General features: G+C 41.5%; 1 protein-coding gene across 1 annotated transcript in view; it reads left to right on the forward strand.

The window, feature by feature from the left end:
* Positions 1 to 22,823, forward strand: part of RIOK1 (RIO kinase 1) — a 30,321-nt gene that overhangs the window by 2,744 nt on the left and 4,754 nt on the right. The window contains exons 2-14 of the mRNA XM_032223296.1: positions 924 to 1,072; positions 2,047 to 2,242; positions 3,828 to 3,918; positions 5,445 to 5,514; positions 6,355 to 6,397; positions 8,299 to 8,391; positions 10,186 to 10,298; positions 10,394 to 10,474; positions 11,429 to 11,515; positions 14,998 to 15,135; positions 16,434 to 16,537; positions 17,883 to 17,989; positions 21,768 to 21,833. Coding sequence (XP_032079187.1) covers positions 1,002 to 1,072; positions 2,047 to 2,242; positions 3,828 to 3,918; positions 5,445 to 5,514; positions 6,355 to 6,397; positions 8,299 to 8,391; positions 10,186 to 10,298; positions 10,394 to 10,474; positions 11,429 to 11,515; positions 14,998 to 15,135; positions 16,434 to 16,537; positions 17,883 to 17,989; positions 21,768 to 21,833 — 1,260 coding nt within the window. The 5' untranslated portion in view covers positions 924 to 1,001. The remainder of the gene's footprint in view (positions 1 to 923; positions 1,073 to 2,046; positions 2,243 to 3,827; positions 3,919 to 5,444; positions 5,515 to 6,354; positions 6,398 to 8,298; positions 8,392 to 10,185; positions 10,299 to 10,393; positions 10,475 to 11,428; positions 11,516 to 14,997; positions 15,136 to 16,433; positions 16,538 to 17,882; positions 17,990 to 21,767; positions 21,834 to 22,823) is intronic.

Raw genomic sequence — 22,823 nt, forward strand, 5'->3', positions numbered from 1 at the left:
AAAGTTGACATCCTATTCTTATGCATGCCAGGGCTGTGTGTGGGGTAATTTAAGGTGGTTCTGACAAGTGTCGTCGGCATCTTCATATCCGGTCACATGGGCGGCAAGCCACTCCCATCCAGTCACATGGGCGGCAAGCCACTCCCACGAAGGAGGCCACACCCACCGAGTAGGTTCGAACAATTTTTGAAACCCACCACTGGATGATTATTACTGCTATTATCTCACCCAAATTCAATGGATTCATATCCGGCCCACCAATCTCTGCTATGCTTTATAAGAGCCAAGGTGGCGCAGTGGTTAAATGCAGCACTGCAGGCTACTGCTAGATCAGCAGGTCAGCGGTTCAAATCTCACCGGCTCAGGGTTGACTCAGCCTTCCATCCTTCCGAGGTGGGTAAAATGAGGACCCAGATTGTTGGGGGCAATATGCTGACTCTCTGTAAACCGCTTAGAGAGGCCTGAAGGCCTATGAAGCGGTATATAAGTCTACTGCTATTGCTATATTGCTATTTCTTTGGGAATGGCTTCCAGAATCAGAGGTTCCTGACCCCAAAGGCTGATAACAAATAACAAGGGGGGGGGGATTTCATGTTGAGATTTTTTCCTCCTTGGAGACAAAGTTTAAACGTAGTCCAGGTGAGGGATTTGATTGCCTGGAAAAAAATGCCTAAATCTCGCCTCTATAAAACCCACTTTAGTACAAATTAAATGTATTAAATGTTTTATATTAAACTCTGTGCATAATAAGAACAGCTTATATAGTGAGTGACATTCTACTGGTTATCCACAGATATTGTGTTGTAGTTACACATAACTCAGAACATGCAGGATTAGTAACTGCTACGTAAGGCATCACTTGCAACCCTGTGTAATCAGGTATATCATATACATTATAATGTACAATGTGCTTCTTTTTACAGCATCCATATATAAAAAATACTTTATAGAAGACTGGGAGTACAGCACAGACGGGTATCAGAGATCCTGTAACAACAGTAATGAATTACAGAGAAGAAATTATGAGTTTCATAGTCCCAGGACAATTTGATGATGCTGACGCTTCAGACAGGTAATTCAGAAATGATTTTCAGGTGATACTGGGCAACTGAGCTTTTTTAGATAAACCTTGCTCACTTTATATTTGTTATTCTTGCCTTTTATTTTCAGAAATTGGTCCCAGGTTTTTTTGTGCACGTTTAAGGAAACAATTCCTTGATTTGCCATGTTTGCAAAGTGTTATTACGGTGGTTTTAGATTTAAAAAAAACAATGCTATGGTTGAAACATTAATGATATAATAATAAAAAATGGTTTGCACTTGTCATCTCGGTGTTCATGCCATTTGCCCCTCTCTCTCATCCTTTATGTGAGAAAGTTAATTATTGCTCTGCTCTTCGTTAAATACATTCTGTTTTTCATAACCAATCAGAGATAATGCGTACACAAATAAAATCCCCCAAATCAATGTTTCTCAAACTTAGCCCCTGTTAAGAGATGTTGACATCAAGTCCCAAATTCCCAGTCTGCAATTTTCAGGAGTTGAAATCCACACCTTGATAGATGGATATTATAACATACAAATAATATCTTGTTCCAAATCTTGAAATGACTATCTCCAGCAGTTTCTTACAAATCAATTGTGTACAACTTAAAGTCTAGGTTGGCACATAATTCCTGAAAGTCTTAGATATTTATAAAAGTTGCCACTAAACGTGGGTGGCTGTTCTGACCCCCCTCGTCCTACGCCAAAGCACATTGCCCGGTCAACGGTACCCGAAGGAGGCCCAATATGTGAGATCTTATAGGTCGTTGGGAGGTATGTGGCAGGAGGCGGTCCCGTAGTTATCCAGGTCCCAAGTTCCAACTGGGATTGTAGAAAGTATCCTGGGAGAGTTAGCTTCTTCTGGTAAATGGATGTTTTGTGACTAGCTATGCTCACTTATAGCACCGTGTCCAATGTATGCTGTCTCCATTGTTTTGAAACCATTATGGAATCAGCCTATGAAGAGTTTACTAAATATTCTTTTTTTTAAAAAAAAAATAGCGAACCCACACAGGTTGTTCCGCTATCTCAGGAGGAGAAGGTGGTGGTTAAAATGCAACAATCCCAACTAAATGAGGAAGCCGACGTGGATGAATCTGATGAGATTTCTGAGGATGAGGAAGATGAGTGGGATTGGGATGATGATATGGGAAAGCTGAAAAAATGGAATCCAGTGGCTGGAGGAAGAAATCTACAGGTGTGTAATAAGTGGATTTTTATCTGTTACTTTCAGATGTGTTTGCCCTGGTTCCTATATACCAGGGCTGTTCTGACCCACCCACCCCCTCCGACCTGCAAATCACCCAGACACAGGCGTGGCTGTTTGCCACTCTTTAATCACAGAGTTATCGACTCCTTTGGCTGAAGGCCCAGATAAGACTCACATGTAAGAATAGTTGGCAGCAACCCAAAATCCAACAGGCACGGATACAAGACAGAGTATTCCAATACTGTTTCAAACGGTTGTGTCCTGTAAATGTCCCCTCCCAACTTCTCCACTTATATACTCTCTTGGGAGGGGCCAAGCCACAACCACCTGGGCTTAATTATCGTCTCTGAGTCTGCCTCCGCAGCTGCTGCTTCTGTTTCTCCGCCCTTCTTTGTCTTGCATCAGGAACAAACTGCCTTGAGTCCTCCCCACTGCTCCATGCCTCAGGCGTCTCCTGGTGGCCAACCAGCCTCTCTGGTCCCTGCTCTGAGTCTGAACCCTGCCCAGGGTCCTCCACATCTTCCCTGGCAGACTCATATCCGAGTCCATCAGCAGCTCAACCGGATCCTGCTGGGCCACAACACAGGGCTATCAAACTTGTAGTCTGGATGTGTCACACGCTGGCCACGCCCAGTTTAGCGAAGGGGGAAAAAGTCCTGACACTGTCGTGCCAATGCGAGTTTGACGTCCCTGCTAATTACACCCCATCGAATTATATGACTGTGGGTATAGCAAATTGTAGTGTAACATGACTATAAAACCAAGCCACTATACTGACTTACCACAATGTGTGGATTTAGTCTTTATGTGACAATGTGTTAGGCTGTAAGCTACACTTCTGAGCATTTTAATTTGAACCTTTAAAATTATTTTATAGGAAAGTAGTCACAGTGCATTGGGAAAGTCAATAGTCTGAAGCAGTGATGGGATTCAAATAATTTAACAACTTGTTCTCTGCCCTAATGACCAGCTGGGTAGGCGGGGCTCAGTGGTCATGTGACTGGGTGGTTGTGGTCAATTCAATGTCACTCACATTGATGGGCGCTTCACCTTAGCTGTTACAATGTAATGTAACCGGAGAGGCAGTTTCTGTAAGCAGGGCAATAAAGATTAGGCTAGAAACAACACCAGAATGTTTCCTTCCTGCCTTCCTTACAGGATTAGCCCTGTAAAGCAGAGGAAAGAAACAAAAGGAGATTTCTTCCAACAATCGGTTCTCCGAACTGCTTAGAAAGTTAACAACCGGTTCTCCCAAATAGGTGCGAGCCAGCTGAATCCCACCACTGGTCTAAAGGCTTAAGTATTCCATTTTGTTTTGAATAACAAAAAATGTCCCAGCATCTTGTAGAGACTAGCTGATAGTTCATCACTGAACTCAGTACAAGACTCCCACTGTTTTTAGCCTTCTAAAGGCCTGGGGAATTTGCACACAATAGGGATAGCACTGGGGACATAATCATGCAGTAGCTTTTTAAAAAATCATTTCTCAGATTAAGAATCTGTGAAACTCTGCCCTTTAGAATGGTTTTTAAATGGAATTTTACTTATATATATATATGTATTTTTTTTTCAGGCAAACAAACAGAACCCCAGCAGCAATGCAGCCAAAATGTCCACGCCTACAAATAAAGCATTAAGAAAGTTTGAGAATAAAATCAATTTAGGTAAGTGGACCATTTAGAATTCCAGGGTTCCAGAGGAGCTGAATCAGGTGATAGTTTTTAAAAAGATGAAATTCAATGGATTAATGTGTTAATCTGTCCTGGAAAACTATTAAAAGGGCCTCTGGGAGATGCACAAAAACCTCTGATTTTATTTATTTCTGTGATGGAATAAAGTTTTGGCTCATCAAAAATAGACTTATAGTCCCCTGTTCCACATTTCAAATCATATTTTACTAACAACGATAGCAGGATTATAAGATTGTGAAATGGTGAAGGTGATCCTACACCGGTGCCTTTCAAGGTAGGCCAATCTACATGTGTCTCAGCTTCTCTTTTTTCTATCTTTCCCTAAAGAGGAAGAAGGGATAGGAAAACGCTACGGTTTGCAAGTTGTAGCTGAAAAACAAATCACACCTGGATTTCCTGGTTTCTACCACAATTACCAAGCTGTCCTCACTGTCATCTAGTCCAGGGGTCTCCAACCTTGGCAACTTTAAGTCTTGTGGACTTGAACTCCCAGAGTTCCTCAGCCAGCAAAGCTCTCTCTCTCTCTCTTTCACACCCATACAATTTTATATTTTGAGGTTTTTAATTGTGCACATTTCCCAGAGACATTGAGAAGTTGAATGGCTTCAGAAATATAAGGGAGAAAAAACAGTTGACAGACATATATATGAATTGAAAACTGCTTACTTTTTAAAAAAAAGATTTTTATTAACAAACGTGTAAAATACACACACACAAAAATTAGAGGTACATCACATTTATGCAATACAGTACGAACAGGAACTTCCTGTTCTTTATAATAGCAATCATCAATTGATACCGCTCACCTTATATTATTTCCCCTTCTATTGTATTTCATTTGGATTTCACCATTCTTAACCCTCTTATTTTACTCATAACTATTATTTTTTGAGTTTTGTTACATTCCTTCATTGATTCTTGTTTCTTTCCTCCATCCACCTATACCATTTATCCCATATCTGGTAGAATTCTGATTCTTCTTCTCCCTGGATTTCTTTTGTTAGTTTGTCCATTTCAGCACAGTCCATAATCTTTCTTATTATTTCATCTTCATTTGGGATTAATTTGTTTTTCCATTTCTGGGCAAAGGCAATCCTTGCCGTTGTAAGTATATGTAGTATTAAATACTGGATTTCTTTTTTGTATTTCACCGACATAATTCCTAATAAAAAAACTTCAGGTTTCCATTCTATTTTAGCCCCTGTTATTGCCTCCAGCCAATTTTTGATCCTTTTCCAAAAAAGTTTTGCCTCCTTACAGGTCCACCATAAATGGTAATACGTTCCATGTATTGATTCGCATTTCCAGCATTTTGGGGAGATATTTGTTGAAATTTTAGCTAACCTTGTTGGTGCCAGGTGCCATCTGTAACTGTGCTTACTTTAAATGTTGTAAATGTGTTGCTTGTTTTCTAGAAGTATGTTCACAATGAAATTATGCACGTTATGCAGCGTTGAGGCCATTTTTAAAGAGTGGGATGTGTGTGTGGTTTTTTCCAGACAAGCTGCGTTTTGCTGATTCTGTTATAAATAAAGTTACAGAGAAGTCTAGGCAAAGAGAAGCCGATATGTAAGTAATATGGATGCGCAGAAATAAACGTTGTAGAGAATATATAACTTACTCGATTGGCATGGATTTGTAGTACAATTAATATATTAATATGTTATGTTTTGATATAACATTCTAAGATAACCTTGCAAAATTAACATCGAAGTCCTGCAGATGCCTCCTTAGAATCTTTTGCCTGATTATTTAAGACCAGGCATGCATTCCTAAAAAGTGAGGTTAAGATTGGTTTGGTAAATTAAGTTATTTCCAATTTTGTTTTGGCATGTTCTTATCTAATAGTGATACTATTTTATTTTCCTGAAAACCACCCTAATGTTATTTGACTCGTGACCCAACAAATGCGCGCACGCCAATAGCGTGCCGACAAAACCGCGGCGAGAAAACCACGATGTCATAAACGCGCCCACAACAACGCGCCGACAAAACCGCGCCCACAAAAGCCCGATTTAAGTTAAGGTTAGGGTTAGGTTCAGGGGTAGGGTTAGGGTTACAGTTATTACATTGTTTTCGTTGTTTTTTGATGGCGCGCTTTCGTCGGCGCGCATTTGTTGGCGCGCTTCTATGCTCATTGGTCGGCGTGATTTCAACCTCGCAGTTTCCTCACCGCGGTTTTGTCGGCGCGGTTTTGTCGAGCGCGCATTTGTTGGTGAACCATTTGACTGACGTCCGTATGAGTTGCATTATGAAGATTCCTGGTTTTAATTCCTGGAGAATATTTGAGGTTTTCTGTCCTGTTTCTTGACCCAGAATATTTTCATATTGCTGGCATGTAGCTTAAGTGTTGAGATATTTGTACTTTATTCTGGTACAATGGATCATACGATGTTTTGTTTCTGCTAGGTACCGGATAAAAGATAAATCAGATAGGGCGACAGTGGAACAAGTAAGTGATATAAATTGTCAGTTGTAAAAAAATGTATTGTGAGAATTCAAAGTATTTAAAAGAAAACCTTTCAGCCAGCTATATTCTTTAATAGCAGTGCATAACATTGTAATGTCAATGTGAAATCCCTCTTTTACATTACACAGTTATGCTTAATCTAGATGGGTTTTCTCCATTTTATCAGGCGATTCTCAAATCCTATCTGAGAATGCTTAGAAACCTTTACTGCACTACTGGTTTGATGTTGGGAGGGCAAAAATATAGGTGGGGAGGTGTTTGCTTCCAGATCACATTGTTGGATGCTTTGGGACTATATTCTGTCCAAATTAATTATTATTTGGGTAAAATAATAATAATAACAACATGGCTTAAGATGGGAACTATCAAGAAAGAATCAGAAGGTTTAATACTGGCTGCTCAAGAACAAGCACTACAAATGATATGCCATGAAAGCGAAGATACAAAAATCCACTGACAACCCAAACTGCCGACTTTGCAATCACAAAGTCGAAACTGTTTCACATCTAATATGTGAATGCAGCAACATTGCGCAAAGTGATTACAAAGCAAGACATGACCGAGTTGCTAAATTAATCCACCGGTCATTATGTAAAAAAATATGATTTACCTGTATCCAGAAAGTCATGGGAACATAAAGTGGGAAAAGTTATCGAAAATGAGAACTTGTGGGACTTTTGAATAAAAAAGGATCGTCATTTGGAGCACAACAAGCCAGATGTCACGGTTGTAGAGGGCCGAAGTGTTCAGTTTATTGATATCGCTGTTCCTGGAGATGCCAGAATCAAAGAAAAAGAACTAGAAAAATAATGAAATATTGCGACCTGGCCATCGAAACTACACGGCTATGGATGAAGCATGTAACAGTGATACCCATCGTCATCGGGGCACTTGGCACCATGTCCAAGAATTTTACAAGATGCATCAACAAATAGCAGCTTTCTGCAATAACACCAGCGGAACTGCAAAAAGCTGCGCTACTCGGAACATCTAATATTTTAAGAAGGTCCTTGGTTGATACCTAGGACGCTGGCATCGAACCGTATCAACCATTAGCACCAGTCACTGGTATTTGTGATGCATTTTTGAATGTTCAGTTGGCTGAGTTTCATGTTTAATGAATAAAGTATATAATAATGACAACTTGACATGGACCTGGCTTAAGATGGGAACTACCAAGAAAGAAAAGGAAGGTTTAATACTGGCTGCTCAACCACAAGCACTATTTATAATGCATTTTTGAATGTTCAGTTGGCTGAGTTTCATGTTTAATGAATAAAGTAATTCATTAAATTTTTTGAAGCCCACCCCTGACCACAGGTTGTTAAGCAAAGCCATCATATCATTGTCATTTGTAGCCTATGGCCAGCTTCCCATTGACTTTGCTTCTTGATAGCTGGCAGTGAAGGTTGCAGATTGTGATCAAGTTTATTACAGGGTCACTGCAACAGCCACAACTGTGAGAACAAAGGCACTACCCTTTCAGAGTCCTTGTAAGCTTGAATGGTCGCTGAATGAGTTGTCATTAAGTGATGATTGCCTGCATTGATCTGTAACCTCTTAATCATACAATAATGGATAGAAACACTTATTAATTCATAAAGTTGATATTTCTCAGCATGCTTCATGAATCCAGCAGTGTTGGCCTCTAACAAAAGTTATGTTTTGCTCCTACATTTTAGTGAAATGTTATTTAAACTTTAAAGCATTCGCAGACTAAAAATTTGCAAAAGAAAACAAGTTGAAAAAAAGAATGGGCGTAAACTTTGTAGGAGAAAAATCTTGGCTTTGAACAAATAGGACTTCCTTAGATTTTAAACTTGAACGTGATTTAATCCACATCTTTGTAAGTAATGGATTTGGTGGTGTTTTGTCTTTCTAAGGTCCTCGATCCAAGAACACGGATGATTCTCTTCAAGATGCTTAGCAGAGGTGTGATCTCCGAGATCAATGGTTGTGTCAGCACTGGAAAAGAGGTTGGCTGAGCCTATCGTTTGCTAAAAGTAATCTTGCAATGCATTTTTAAAAGCCTTGTGATTTGTATTACGTGCTTTCTATGATATTTCTGAAAAGTCATTGTGGAACAAAGAGGCTCCATTCTTCTCCATCAGAACTGGCAAGGATTTATAGATACCTGTTGTGGCCCAGCAGGAGCCGTTGGAACTGCCACCAGACTCCGACAGCGAGGGGCCCTATGAGTCGGCTCTGGAGGATGTGGAGGACCCTGGACAGGGTTCCGACTCCAAGCAGGGCGCAGAGAGGCTGGTTGGCCACCAGGAGGCACCTGAGCCTTGGACCAGTGGGGAGGAGACAAGGGAGAGGGAGCCAGTTGCCTGTAGTGAGTTGTTCCTGGATGCACGCCATCAAAGAGCTACTAGGCGTCAGGAACAATTATGCAATTACAGGAGGTGATTGTACTCAGCTGGTGGTCATTAGGCTCCTCTCCAGACTATAAAAAACTACTTGTGCACACGGCCCTCTTTGCAGAAGTCAACGCAGGATTGAATGTCGGAGGACAGTACTGGGAGCTTGGCAGGCTGGATTGCTGCCAAGCCTTATCTGTGTTTATTGCTGCCTGAGTTTGTCTGAGTTGCTGCCGAGGTCCTTATTTGTTTGTTATGCTTGGCTTTCAGCCACCGAGGTCTTGGTGTTTTGCTAATTAAAGTGCATTCCAGTTAAGCTTGTCTCGGCATTCGTTACTGGACGGAGGAGGGGGTCAGAACAGTGATGTAATTTGCAGAATTACCATTTGCAGCTGTCATTAAGTGCCTCTTTTTATTCAAGCAGTTCTGCGCCAAATCAAGGACACAATCCAAACCATTTTTTTGTACATGTGGAAATAGGCTTACAAATACAGAGAGCCATTTTTTTCCCTCCACGCATAGACCGTGATAAAGATGCATTTATTTCAGATCATTAATGCTGTGTGTTATTATTATAAGAGTGGTATATCTCTATGCAAAATGATTCAAGTGCGGGCAACATTCTGTTCATGGTTCACCTGTTTAGAAAGGAGCAAAGGCAATTTAAAATATTAATCGAGTGTGGTTTGTATCCCTGTGATCTATTAGATTTACTAAACCTAATAATAAGTCATGTTTAATACACTGTAGTGGCTAGGTTGATACAAACTCAGATACAAATCAGTGTGAACACAGGCAGTGATCCAAAATAAAACTCAGTATTATGTGTATTAAACTCTGTGCCCTGTAGTAGTTAATTAAAACAAACTAAATTTAAAAATATTGGTTGTGTTGTGACTCAGCAGAAGTTTGCTGTGAGTTGAGTCGGGATGCAGGAATAACAATGCAGCTGGGGCTCGTTAGTGTGGTCTTCTGGAGATAAAAGGACTGATGGTGCCACGCCCTGGTTGCAGAAGTCAACGTTCACTCGTTCATTCGTGGTTCGTAGTTCATTGGTCGTGGTTGGTTTGTGAGAGGCACTTGGATAAGTGATTTGCTTTCTGTAACCCTGATTCGAAGAGACACTTGGAGAAGTGATTTGCTTTCTTTCTGTAAACCTGGTGTTGCTGTAATTAGCTCTTTGCTTTTGCATTCTGCTGCGTAATCTTTTTGCCAGAGACTTTATTTATGTTTATTTTGGGCTTGCAGCCAGCGTGAGCCAGGACTGATAAAGTTATTTCCTTTTAAGTCTGTCTGACTGTCGTCTGTGAACGAGCGAAGAGGGGGGTCAGAACAGGTTGACTACTCAAAAAGTAAGCTGTATATCAATCTATATATTGACACATGTTTATTATATTTTTTCCCCAGGCTAATGTGTACCACGCCAGCACTGCAAAAGGCGAGAATAGAGCAATAAAGATTTACAAAACTTCTATTTTGATGTTTAAAGATCGGGATAAATATGTGAGTGGAGAATTCAGGTGAGTCTGCCTTGCATACTTGCTTCTGGATTTCACTTTTCAGTTGTTTGTTTTTTACAAAAATAAACACTCGATCTCCCTCTTGCCATTCCAAGATTTCGCCATGGCTACTGTAAAGGAAACCCGAGGAAGATGGTTAGGACATGGGCAGAAAAAGAAATGAGGAATTTAACCAGGTAAGAATTGACATTCTTCTGTTTTCAGCTGGACTTCGGGGAATGATAGTAGCAGTTAGCAATAGCAGTTAGACTTATATACCGCTTCATAGGGCTTTCAGCCCTCTCTAAGCGGTTTACAGAGTCAGCATATCGTCCCCACAGTCTGGGTCCTCATTTCACCCACCTCGGAAGGATGGAAGGCTGAGTCAACCTTGAGCCGGTGAGATTAGAACCGCTGAATTGCAGATAACATTCGGCTGAAGTGGCCTGCAGTACTGCACCCTAACCACTGCGCCACCTTCGCTCTTTAAGAGTCGATTGTAAGAGTAGATTGAGAGGATAGCAGAGGAGTTATCCCTCCTAATCCCTCCCATCTCCAAACATTCATAGTTAAAGTGGCTACCTCTAGAAAAGTGTTTCTCAACACTTTAGGAGATGCAATTCTTTCAAATGCTCATTTTAGGACCAACTTCAGAGTGCCTTGTTCGAGGATTCCTGCTGAACTCCAGAACAAATTGGTGCTTTTAAAAGCAAAATGATTTAAATACTTGTGTTTTCAGGTTTAGAACTTTTTTTTTTTTTTTAAAAAGAGAAAGCCGTGAATTTTGTTTTCCTTTTCAAACATGTACAAATGATCCACATTTAGAATCAGAAATATGGCAATGAAAACAGCAAAAATACACATATTGAGTGATCACATTCGTATGTTAGGTAAAGGTTCCCCTTGCACATATGTGCTAGTTGTTCTCGACTCAGCAAGATTGAGAGAGGCTTGTGAGGCTGTTTTTATATATTTTCTTGCTTTATATGCAGTATTTCCTGACTAAATAACTGTGAAGGTAAGGTCAATATTATTGGATTAAATGATCTGAATTTCCTAAGCTCTTTTCTGCATGTAGGGCTTTTTTTAATAGGTGGTATCAGATATATCAAATAAGAACAGTTTTGTCTTTTTTGTGACTTGCTTTGTAGGTTACATACAGCACAAATCCCATGTCCGGAACCCATTATGCTAAGAAGTCATGTTCTTGTGATGGGTTTTATTGGCAAAAATGATATGTAAGTATATTCAAGTGCTATGCGGCTGGGTTCAAATTTTGGGTTCACTGACAAATGCACGCTCGACAAAAGCGCGCCAATGAAACTGCGGTGAGAAAACCGCGAGGTCAAAATCGCGCCGACGAATGCACGCAGAAGCGCGCCGACAACAGCGCGCCGACAAAAGCGCACCTTCAACAAACAACTAATAACAACCTAATAACCCTAAACCTAACCCTAAAACTAACCCTAAACCTAACCCTAACCCTAAACCTAACCCTAAACCTAACCCTAAACCTAACCCTAAACCTAACCCTAAACCTAACCCTAACCCTAAACCTAAACCTAACCCTAACCATAAACCTAACCTAAATCGCGCTTTTGTGGGCACGATTTTGTCGGCGCATTGTTGTGGGCGCGTTTATGATGTCGCGGTTTTCTTGCCGCGGTTTCATCGCCGCGCTTTTGTCGTGCGCGCATTGGTTGGGTCACGCAAATTTTGTGTTAAGCCAGGATTTATTTTAATTATGATATACTATGCAAACCATAGTGGCCAGAGTCACACAGAATAGTAAGCTTAAACATTTATGATTTATAGATTCACACACTTAAACACATTCTTGCATACTTCTAATAGGCGTTATTTAAGTAGTATAGCATGGGAAAGGGTTACATAGGAAGTCAAGCACTATTTATTAGTGTCTTCCGTTGCATTGGTCAATGTTTTGTCGACCTCAACAACTTTAAAATGTGTGCATTTCAACTCCCAGCATGCAGGCTAGAGGAATTTAGGGAGTTGAAGTCCACATATCTTAAAATTGCTGCAGTTTGGAAACATTGGCACAGGTTTGCAGAATCAAAGCTTCAGAAGAATTGTTCCTCTGGTGCATTTCTCAATTCTAGCAAAACTAGATCAGATGGCTGATCAATACAGTCTGTGTGGTTAACTGGTGGATAGTACAAAACCTTCCATAGCATATATAATAAATTGTGCAGAAACCGGTTGAAATGCGTAACCTAATTGCAGAATTCAGGGATAGCTGCAGTTTCCAAACTGCTCTGAAATTGGGGGGGGGAGGGGATCCCATCAAACTATATTAAAAGTAATCCCATTTTGAAGTTATCAGTGTGAAAGCAGGAGCGATGTGCAAAACGTTTTGACTCTGAATTGTCTCAGATTGAAAACATTCTGCTTCCAATGTAAGAATGTTATTTTCCAAAGCGGAATATAGGTTGATTCAGTCAGCCTGAAGCGCTTCTGACATTATTAAAATTTCTAATGGGGGAGAGCTGCTTTTTTGCCTGAAATAATGGGGGGGGGGGGTAGATGTTTTGAGTTTGAAACATTTTGCACTCAACTGGAGGGTTATTGTTGTGATGCTATCCACGTCATGGAAAGCTTGACGCTGATTATTGTTATTTGGGCAACAGAATATACTTGAGCCTCCAGTGACGAAGCTGGATTTAATTTGAGCACCCCAAACTAATCATTATTCTTTGCAGGAAAATTGCAACCCTTTCCAGAATAGGTTAATTGTTCCATTCCTGAAGCAGAAAAATAAAAATCAAGGATATTCAGTTGTTGAAGTGCATTTTTGTCCTGGAAACTAGATTGACCTCGGCAGCTGAGCATCTTTAATTTGTCTTTTAGTCTACCTAACACTTGTTTAAATAGTACTAATGCTTACTTTTAAATTAAAATGCTAGTCGAAATATCAGTTTAACAGGTCCTTGGAGGAGGAGGATGGAGCTCATCCTTGGTGTCCATTTAATAAATTGCTTTCTTCATTTTGTTGTGCATTGTGTAATGAGATCGTCACACGCATGAATTAAATTATGGCATATAAGCAGATTTTTTTTAAAGTGCATGTCTGGATTACTGGGTGTAAGTTTAATTTCTGGGTGTCCCATTTTATCTGTTGCATCTGAAGTTCACTAAGAGGGTAACTGTTTAATTGAGACTTCACTGTGCATAAGCTTAAGGAAGTACGTTTAAGGCTCTAATTGTGATATTTGTGAGGTTTGATCAGAAGGCAAGATGTCTTGTTCAATTTGCAAATCAGATCGACTGATGCATCAGGCTTAGATGTAGCGATGCGAACATTGAGGAAAAATGAGAGAGCTTTTCACTTTTCCTCCTAAATGTTTTGTTTTTCCCTTGCGATTCATATTTCTGCTTATGTGGGAGTTTATTTTGGCCTTACGTAGTTCTCTTTATGGAAAGACAGTGATTGCAGTATTTAAGGAAAGGGGACAGTTGGATATCTATATCTATATCTATCTATCTATCATATCTATCTATCTATCTATCTATCTATCTATCTATCTATCTATCTATCTATCTATCTGTTAGTTAGTTAGTTAGTTAGTTAGTTAGTTAGTTAGTTAGTTAGTTAGTTAGTTAGTGTCACAACCCCTGGTATGCCCAAATATGGGAGGAGGCATACTGCTTCCTTTCTCTGTCTATCGGCTCATCACAAGAGACCATCAGACAGAAAGCCAATATTTTTACTGTTGCCTTTGTTACATTTGTGTTGTATTTCAGCTGATAAATAAATAAAGGGAGACTAGTATAGATCTATTTCAAGCTATTTAGCTCTCATCAGCTAGCCATACCCTTACTGGGATTCGAACCTGTGCTGTATTACATATTAAGCAGTTGTGTTAACCACTTGCAATGCGCTCTACATGGGGCAGCCCTTGAAGAGCATTCAGAGACTTCAGCTCGTCCAGAATGCAGCCGCGCAAGCGATTGTGGGTGTACCTCGGTACACCCACATTACACCTATCCTCCGCGAGCTGCACTGGTTACTGATTGGTCTCCGGATATGCTTCAAGGTGCGAGTCGTCACTTATAAAGCCCTTCATGGTATTGGACCTGGGTACTTGAGAGACCGCCTGCTGCCAATTACCTCCCAAAGACCCATTAGATCACACAGGGTTGGCCTCCTCTGGGTTCCATCTACTAGCCAATGCCATCTGGCTACTACCTGGGGGAGGGCCTTCTCTGTGGCAGTGCCGGCCCTTTGGAACGAACTCCCCGCAGAGATTCGGACCCTCACCTCTCTCTAGGCCTGGCTGTGTCAGCAGGCCTGGGGTTGATGAGTTCCCTTCCCCTCTCGATTGTGTGTCTATTGGTTATTTTAAAGGCTTGTATTTGTAGTTCTTGTGTTTCCCCTCCCCTCTTGGGTTTGTGAGCCGCCCTGAGTCCCGTTGGGAATAGGGCGGCATATAAATAAAACTAAACCTAAACCTAAACCACTAAGCCACAAGGTTCTCCTCTTTTATCAGCTGAGCCAGGGAAATAGGTATGTATTTTGTGTCACAACCCCTGGTATGCCCAAATATGGGAGGAGGCATACTGCTTCCTTTCTCTGTTTATCGGCTCATCACAAGGGACCATCCAGACAGAAAGCCATTATTTTTACTGCTGCCTTTGTTACATTTGTGTTGTATTTTATATAAACATTGTATTCTTTGTTTCTTTTCTCCTTTGCTCCAAGGCCTGCTCCTTTGTTGAAAAATGCCCAATTATCAGAATCAAAAGCCCGAGAGTTGTACCTGCAAATCATACAGTATATGAGAAGGATGTACCAGGACGCCAAGCTTGTTCATGCAGATCTCAGTGAATTTAATTTGCTGTATGTCTTATTTTTGTTTTTCAACTTTAACATTGGGGCTTGGGACTTATTTGCATAATGACTATGCAGGGGTTACAATCCTTCCCTCAAGATAAGGTAGGTATTGTTTAGCAGGAAGCATATCCTCCAGCCAGTGTCTCTCTGGGAGCCTGTTAGGAAAGTGTCCTCTTTGGGACACTTGTTGGATTCCCAATGTAATTTAAGCCATCTGCTACTGAGTTGTGAATTCTCTGAATGCATTCGGGCCTGAGAAACGGCATATTCTCCTCTGCCCAGACAGAACTGCACGGAATTAGCAATAGCAATAGCAGTTAGACTTATATACCGCTTCATAGGGCTTTCAGCCCTCTCTAAGCGGTTTACAGAGTCAGCATATTGCCCCCAACAACAATCCGGGTCCTCATTTTACCCACCTCGGAAGGATGGAAGGCTGTGTCAATCTTGAGCCGGTGAGATTTGAACAGCCGAACTGCAGAACTGCAGTCAGCTGAAGTAGCCTGCAGTGCTGCATTTAACCACTGCGCCACCTCGGCTCTCAAATTAGTTCTTGTGTTGCAGGGTGAAGAATAGTTGATAACTAAACTATTGCATAAATGAAGAAGCTTGCAGTTATTCAGCCTAAGTGCATAATCAAGTGTTGTGGCCCAGCAGGAGCCGTTGGAGCTGCCACCAGACTCTGACAGCGAGGGGCTCTATGAGTCGGCTCTGGAAGATGTGGAGGACCCTGGACAGGGTTCCGACTGCGAGCAGGGTGCAGAGAGGCTGGTTGGCCACCAGGAGGCGCCTGAGCCTTGGAGCAGTGGGGAGGAGACAAGGGTGTGTGATCCTGACGTCATGCATTGGAGCAGTGGGGAAGAGACAAGGGAGTTGTTCCTGGATGCTAATAGGCGTAACGAAGCCTCTCTGCGCCCTGCTCGGAGTCAGAACCCTGTCCAGGGTCCTCCACATCCTCCAGAGCTGACTCATAGGGCCCCTCGCTGTCGGAGTCTGGTGGCAGCTCCAACGGCTCCTGCTGGGCCACAACACCAACCTATCAACCACAACTCTGTGTTGTGGCTCATTGCACAACCCTGCTGCTCCAGCTACTAAATTTCAACGTCTTAACATCTTTGAAAATGACTTGCTAAATTGGCATTATTTAATTAAAACGACAGCTTCATTACAGCCATTAAAACTCTGTGGCATTCATTCATCCAGATGTCCACCAAAGACCCTGATGTTTTCTGTAAATGCCCTAATAGATATAAGATATTTGAAAATGAATGCATTATTGTATTGATGTTTTCCCCTTTTTCCAGGTATCACAGTGGTCAGGTATATATTATAGATGTGTCCCAATCTGTGGAACATGATCACCCACATGCTTTGGAATTCCTGAGGAAAGACTGTGCCAATATCAATGGTAAGGAGGAGATAATATTCCTTCTGTGGAGAAAGGAGGGAAGGAAGGAGAGAAGAAAGGAGGGAAGGAAGGAGAGAAGAAAGGAGGGAAGGAATCAGGGAATGTAGGAGAGAAGGAAGGAGGAAAGGAAGGGGGAAAGGAAGGAGAGAAGGAGAGAAGAAAGGAAGGAGGGAAGGGGGAAGGAGGGAGGGAAGGAAGGAGGGAAGGAAGGAGAGCAGGAGAGAAGAAACGAGGGAAGGAAAGAGGGAGGGAGGGAAGAAGTAGGACCGTTGTAAGATAAGATGGATCTATGGGATGGTAAGAAAGCAATCTTCAAGTATATTGTCAACTGTAGGGGAAAAATTGTTATAAATACATATTATTAATAACAGTTATGAGATCATATAATTGTGAATGTATATATGAAATTGATAAAATTAAAATTAAAAAAAATTGAGGAAAGAAAGAGAAAAAAAATCCTTCTGTGATTTAGCTATTCAATAGAGTTGAACATATTTAAGTTGCCTGATTGGATGTTTCAATCTTAAAAATGATCCTGATGACAACTAACATCGTAATTCTGATGTGCTTGGAGTTGAGGGTGCTTAAAAATGGATTATCCAGGTAAGTTTTTTGTAGCGCCATTCAAAGTTTCTGCTGCATAAATGAATTACTTCATCTTGTGGCACCAAGTTTGGAAGCTGAATTGGAGCATCAAAAGTTTTGGGCCTGCCACAATTTCTGGTTTGAGAAAATGGGAGGGTGGGATTATATGGAGCATGGGGAAATATATAGTCTAAATAACATTCCTTTCTCAGTGAGTCAAGGACATCTTGCCCTGCACCTGGAGTGGTGTGACTGGGAGACATCTCCAGTTTTGGATGGCGCCTGATTGTCTCATGTGATGGACATGTGGGTGCTAGGCAGGGACTTGAACTTTCACTTGGGTGGGGAAAACCTGGACGCTTTCAGATTCGGATTTTCCCAGATAGCAATAGCAGTGGACTTATATACCGCTTCATAGGGCTTTCAGCCCTCTCTAAGCGGTTTACAGAGAGTCAGCATATTGCCCCCAACAATCTGGGTCCTCATTTTACCCACCTCGGAAGGATGGAAGGCTGAGTCAACCCTGAGCCGGTGAGATTTGAACCGCTGAACTGCTGATCTAGCAGTAGCCTGCAGTGCTGCATTTAACCACTGCGCCACCTTGGCTCAGCCAGATGTGCCAATACGACATCTCTAATAAAATGGAACTTTGAGGAAACTCAAAGAAAGTTGGAGTCTTCTTTCATTGGGGGTGTTACTTGGAACCCTGACATTTTATAGGCAATAGTAACTTTAACATCATCTTCGTCCTTTCTGGTAGATTTCTTTTATAAGTACAACGTTGCCGTGATGACAGTGAGAGAGCTCTTCGAATTTGTCACTGATCCATCTATTACGAATGAGAATATGGATGCCTATCTTGAAAAGGTCAGGTTTGAAGATTTATCTTCTATGAAAAAATACACATGTTGAAGGTTCATGCAGGCAGTCCTCACTTAGCAACCATGATTGGGAACCGTGGCCCGACAAATGCGCGCCCGATAAATGTGCGCCGATGAAACCGCCACGACAAAACGGCGAAGTCGAAAGCGTGCCCACTGAAGCGCGCCGACCAAACCGCACCCACAAAAGCGCGATTAGGGTTTTTAGGTTAGGATTAGGGTTAGGTTTAGGGTAAGGATTAGGGTTGTTACCGTTGTAACGTTGTTTTCGCGTATTTCGATGGCACGCTTTTGTCAATGCGCTTTAGTGGGGACGCTTTCGATTTTGCCGTTTTGTCACGGCGGTTTTGTCGGGCGCGCATTTGTCGGGGAACCCTTGGGAACAGCAACTCAGCATTTAAGTGAAGGGTTATTAAGTGAAATTATGCTTATGATCTTAACTTCCTTCACTTTATAGGCCTGCAAGTCATAATTACAAGCATTGGTCATAAAGTTACTTTTTCATCACTGTCATAACTGAATGTCTACTAAATACAGTAGCCAAATAAGGACTATTGTGTTCTCTTGCCTTGAGTTATTTGTAAAAAATAACAAAGGTAGGATTTAAATAAATAAGACTATCTGTATTGATATTGAGTCCCCTTCGGGGGAAAAGGGCGGCATATAAATATAATCAAATCAAATCAAATATTGTCCCTAAAATCGTGACCCATCAAAAGCGCGTTCCACAAAAGCGCGGTCGACGAAATCGCGTATGTGACGTCATCACAACGCGACGAAAAATATCGAAAAATTGCAATAAAAATTAAATTACAGCAAGCCGATTCACATAAAGGTAAGGGTTAGGTTAAGGGTTAGGGTTAGGGTTAGGTTAAGGGTTAGGGTTAGAGCGTTAGCGTTACGTTTAGCGTTAGGTTAAGGGTTAGCATTAGGTTTTTCGTTACGTTAAGGGTTAGGTTTAGGGTTAGGTTAAGGGTTAGGTTTAGGGTTAGGTTTAGGGTTAGGTTTGGGGGGGTTAGGGGAAGGTTTTAGCTTTATTTTTACATTTTTCGATCTTTTTCGTCGCGCTGTGATGACGTCACATACGCGCTTTCGTCGACCGCGATTTTGTCATCTGCGGTTTTGTGGTAGAACCCCTAAAATACTATTTGTGAGGGAAAAGTATTCGTTTATTGTGGCTAAGAGGAGCTGGCTTCCTTGAAACTTTCTATAACATGCTATAAAAACTGATTTTCCCCATCTTGTTTATGAGATCTGAAAGAAGTGAATCTCTTGAAAATGTCCTTCTCCACTTGTAACCAAAGCTTTTTGTGTGAAGAAACACATCTGTTTTCTGCTACTAATGCTACTATAGTCCTGTCGGGAGCACTGAAGCGCCTCATAATTCAAAGGGTTGAATGGTGACACTATCATTGCCTGGGAGACACCCCCCCCTTTGGAATTCCTTTCATGTCCTTGTTAAATTGCCCACCCAAGTGGTACCCATCTATCTACTCTATCTGCAGCGGCTGACTTGATCAAAAGCTTCTGGGGCTATTTGGAATCCAGGGACGTTCTTGGAGATAAAGATGATTTCGCGTGCTGATGAGCTACAGACTGCCAGCTTCTCATTTGGCTTAAAATTAAGTGAAATTAAGTGAACTGCCATGGGTCAGGCAGTCTGATGGACTTAAGGAAGCTGTGCAGTAGTTCATTGGTGCCCAATGGATCCGAGGTGGCGCAGTGGTTAAATGCAGCACTGCAGGCTACTTCAGCTGACTGCTAGTTCTGCAGTTCGCCTGTTCAAATCTCACCGGCTCAAGGTTGACTCAGCCTTCCATCCTGCCGAGGTGGGTAAAATGAGGACCCGGATTGTTGGCAATATGCTGACTCCGTAAACCGCTTAGAGAGGGCTGAAAGCCCTATGAAGCGGTATATAAGTCTAACTGCTATTGCTATTGCTATTGGTGTGCAGTAGTTCATTGTACCGAATGTGACACATTAACAATTTTAAAGGTCAAAAGTGGCATTATCTATTAAGCAAAAGCTACTCTGGGCAAGATCCAATGAATCTGTTATAGAATTTAAATCCTTATCTGCAGCTTTCAAAAAAAATATCTACATTTTGGTCTAGTTGAAGTTCACGGACCACTTTTAATGCACTGCAATATTTTAGTCTAGAAATCATAAGTATGGTTGGCTGATGTCCTTTCTATCTGCTTCAGAAAAGGCACAGTTGGCAAGTCAGCTCTGATTGATACAGTGCGCTCCCAGTCGTGTGCCATACTAAAAATACTAGATTCTCCAGTAATTGCAAGCCAGCTCCCCCACAATCTGTCCTTTACATAATAAGATCCATGTGCATTTGCTTCTGACTGAGCAATTGATTGACATTTGCCAGTTTTGGATTTTGTATCCTGAGCATTCTGATATGTGTGGCACAACCGTGACCCAACAAATGTGCGCCCAGCAACAGCGCACCCGACGAAACTGCGGCGATAAAACCGCGACGTCGATAGCGCGCCCACAAAAGCGCGTAGACAAAAGAGCGCCGACAGAAGTGCGATTACGGTTAAGGTTAGGGTAAGGGTTAGGTTTAGGGTTAGGTTTAGAGCGTGCTTCTGTCGGTGCGCTGTTGTCGGTGCACTTCTGTGCTCATTCGTCGGCGTGATTTCGAACTCGCGGTTTTTTCCAAGCGGTTTTGTCGGCGCGCATCGGTGAACCTGGCACAACCCCATAAATGAAGCAGCAAATTCCTTCCAATACCCTTCAAAGGTCCTGTTTTTCCAGGTCAGTTATGGAGCCAATGATGATCTAGTAACAATGAACTATACAACATCAGGGTTTTTTAAAAAGAGGCATTAACACTTGGATGGAAGAATATATGTCATTCTCTTCAGAATTGGTTCCCAGACTGATAAACAACCAGTCGCAAATTTTATTACTATTGAAAAGAAAATGGTTTCCTTGCAGAAGGCAGTTAAAGAAGTAGAGTGTGGCGATCGACCTCAGGATCCCACAACCTGTGGTGGTCTCAATCTACGGGCCGAGATTCAAGACCATCAGAAGGCGAAAGAAAAACGAACACGAGAGGGTCTTGGGAGAATGAGCATTTTTCTGTTGCCAGAGTGCTACCTTTATTGTATACAAAAAAAGGGGGGTGCGGCTAAGCATAACATAATGATTAGTGTTTTAACATAACTGGTAACATGTTATCATCCCCTAACAGTGGGACCATACGTACTGAGTGCACGATATAGGTTTGGGTGCAGAATCTTAGTGCCTGGTGCAAAATTCCAGGTGTCGTGTGCACAGATCCCAGTGCCCTGTGCAAAGAGCCTTAAGGGCGGAGATTTAGTGCTGTGTGCAAAGCCTCACCCTTGGAATTCCCTTGATAACTTGGCTGGATTTCTCCATGGCTATTTATGTGGGCTGGGTTCTCAGTAATGTTTTCACTTAGGTGTCCAGCCACTTATCTCAGAGACCTAGCCTAAGCTATTTAACCTGATGACCCTCAAAGCCCTTTAGTACCCTGGGTCCCAACAGTAGAGTATCGCCATCCCAGTGTGCAAGAAGATATACTGCTTCCAAATTAAATACCATTAGTTGCTGGGAATTCTTCTAACCCGTCCATCTCAATAAATCTTGCTAAAAAGAACTTGGTGGAAATTGTGCTTAGGGGGGGGGGGGGAAACCACCTTGGAAAAGGCAAGTGTCAAAGAACCTAACTAGCTCTTTTGAATGAGTTTTCCAACGTTAGGAATTTATTTCTCAATATTTTATAGGTAATGGAAATTGCATCTGAGAGAACAGTGGAAGAAATATCCAATCAGAATAATGTAGATGAAGAGGTAAGCGAGTGGACTAAATAAATGCACCATGTCTCTTCTGAAAGAACCTCCTCTGCATTTTGATAATACTCAGGAATATGTTTATTTTCATCAAAGGTTTCAGCAGAGTCTGTATTTTTATGGTTCCACCACAAAACCGCGGTCGACTAAAGCGCGCTCGACGAAACTGCGTACCTGACGTCATCACAGCGCGACGAAAAAAGCACGCTGTGAGCGGTAAAGCTAAAATTAACGCGTAAACCTAAACCTAACCCCCTGAAACCTAACCCTAAACCTAACCCTTAACCTAACCCTAAACCTAACCCTAAACCTAACCCTAAATCTAACCCTTAACCTAACGCTAAACCTAACGCTAACCCTTAACCTAACCCTAACGCTTAACCTAACCCTAAACCTAACCCTAACCCTTAACCTAACCCTAAACCTAACCCTTACCTTAACGTGAATCGGCTTGCACGGTCGTATTTGTCGCGCTGCTGATGACGTCAGGCACGCACTTTAATCGGGCGCGCTTTAGTGGACCGCGGTTTTGTCGTGCCACGATTTTTATAGCCTTCAAATAATTGCAGTAATTTATTCCTCTGTTATAAATTTTATGTTTAAATCATTAATAAAAGGCAATAAACACTCCATCATGGAAGTATATTTTACTTAAGTCTCTTCTTGAACGCCATAATTTTTGTGGTCTTATTTTTTTTTTTTTGGCTCTAAGAAAATACCTTTAATTTGTAATAGATTAAATGAATGATTAAATGTAAGAGTGTAATATGGTTAATACAGGATGTTTCTTTCTATATTGGAATGGTTCCATCTACACTTACAAAAGGATTTCAGAAAAAAGCCACTTAAACCCAAAGGTGCTTTTTCAAGACTTTCTTGGTTTTTCTTTAAAGACGTTTTGCTTCTCATCCAGGAAGCTTCTTCAGCTCTTAAACGTGTTTCTGCTTTTTCAGAAATGAATCTGATTTACACTTTAGTCCATCCTGGCAA

Source organism: Thamnophis elegans, chromosome 8 (genome assembly GCF_009769535.1).
Source record: "Thamnophis elegans isolate rThaEle1 chromosome 8, rThaEle1.pri, whole genome shotgun sequence".
Classification (NCBI taxonomy): domain Eukaryota; kingdom Metazoa; phylum Chordata; class Lepidosauria; order Squamata; family Colubridae; genus Thamnophis; species Thamnophis elegans.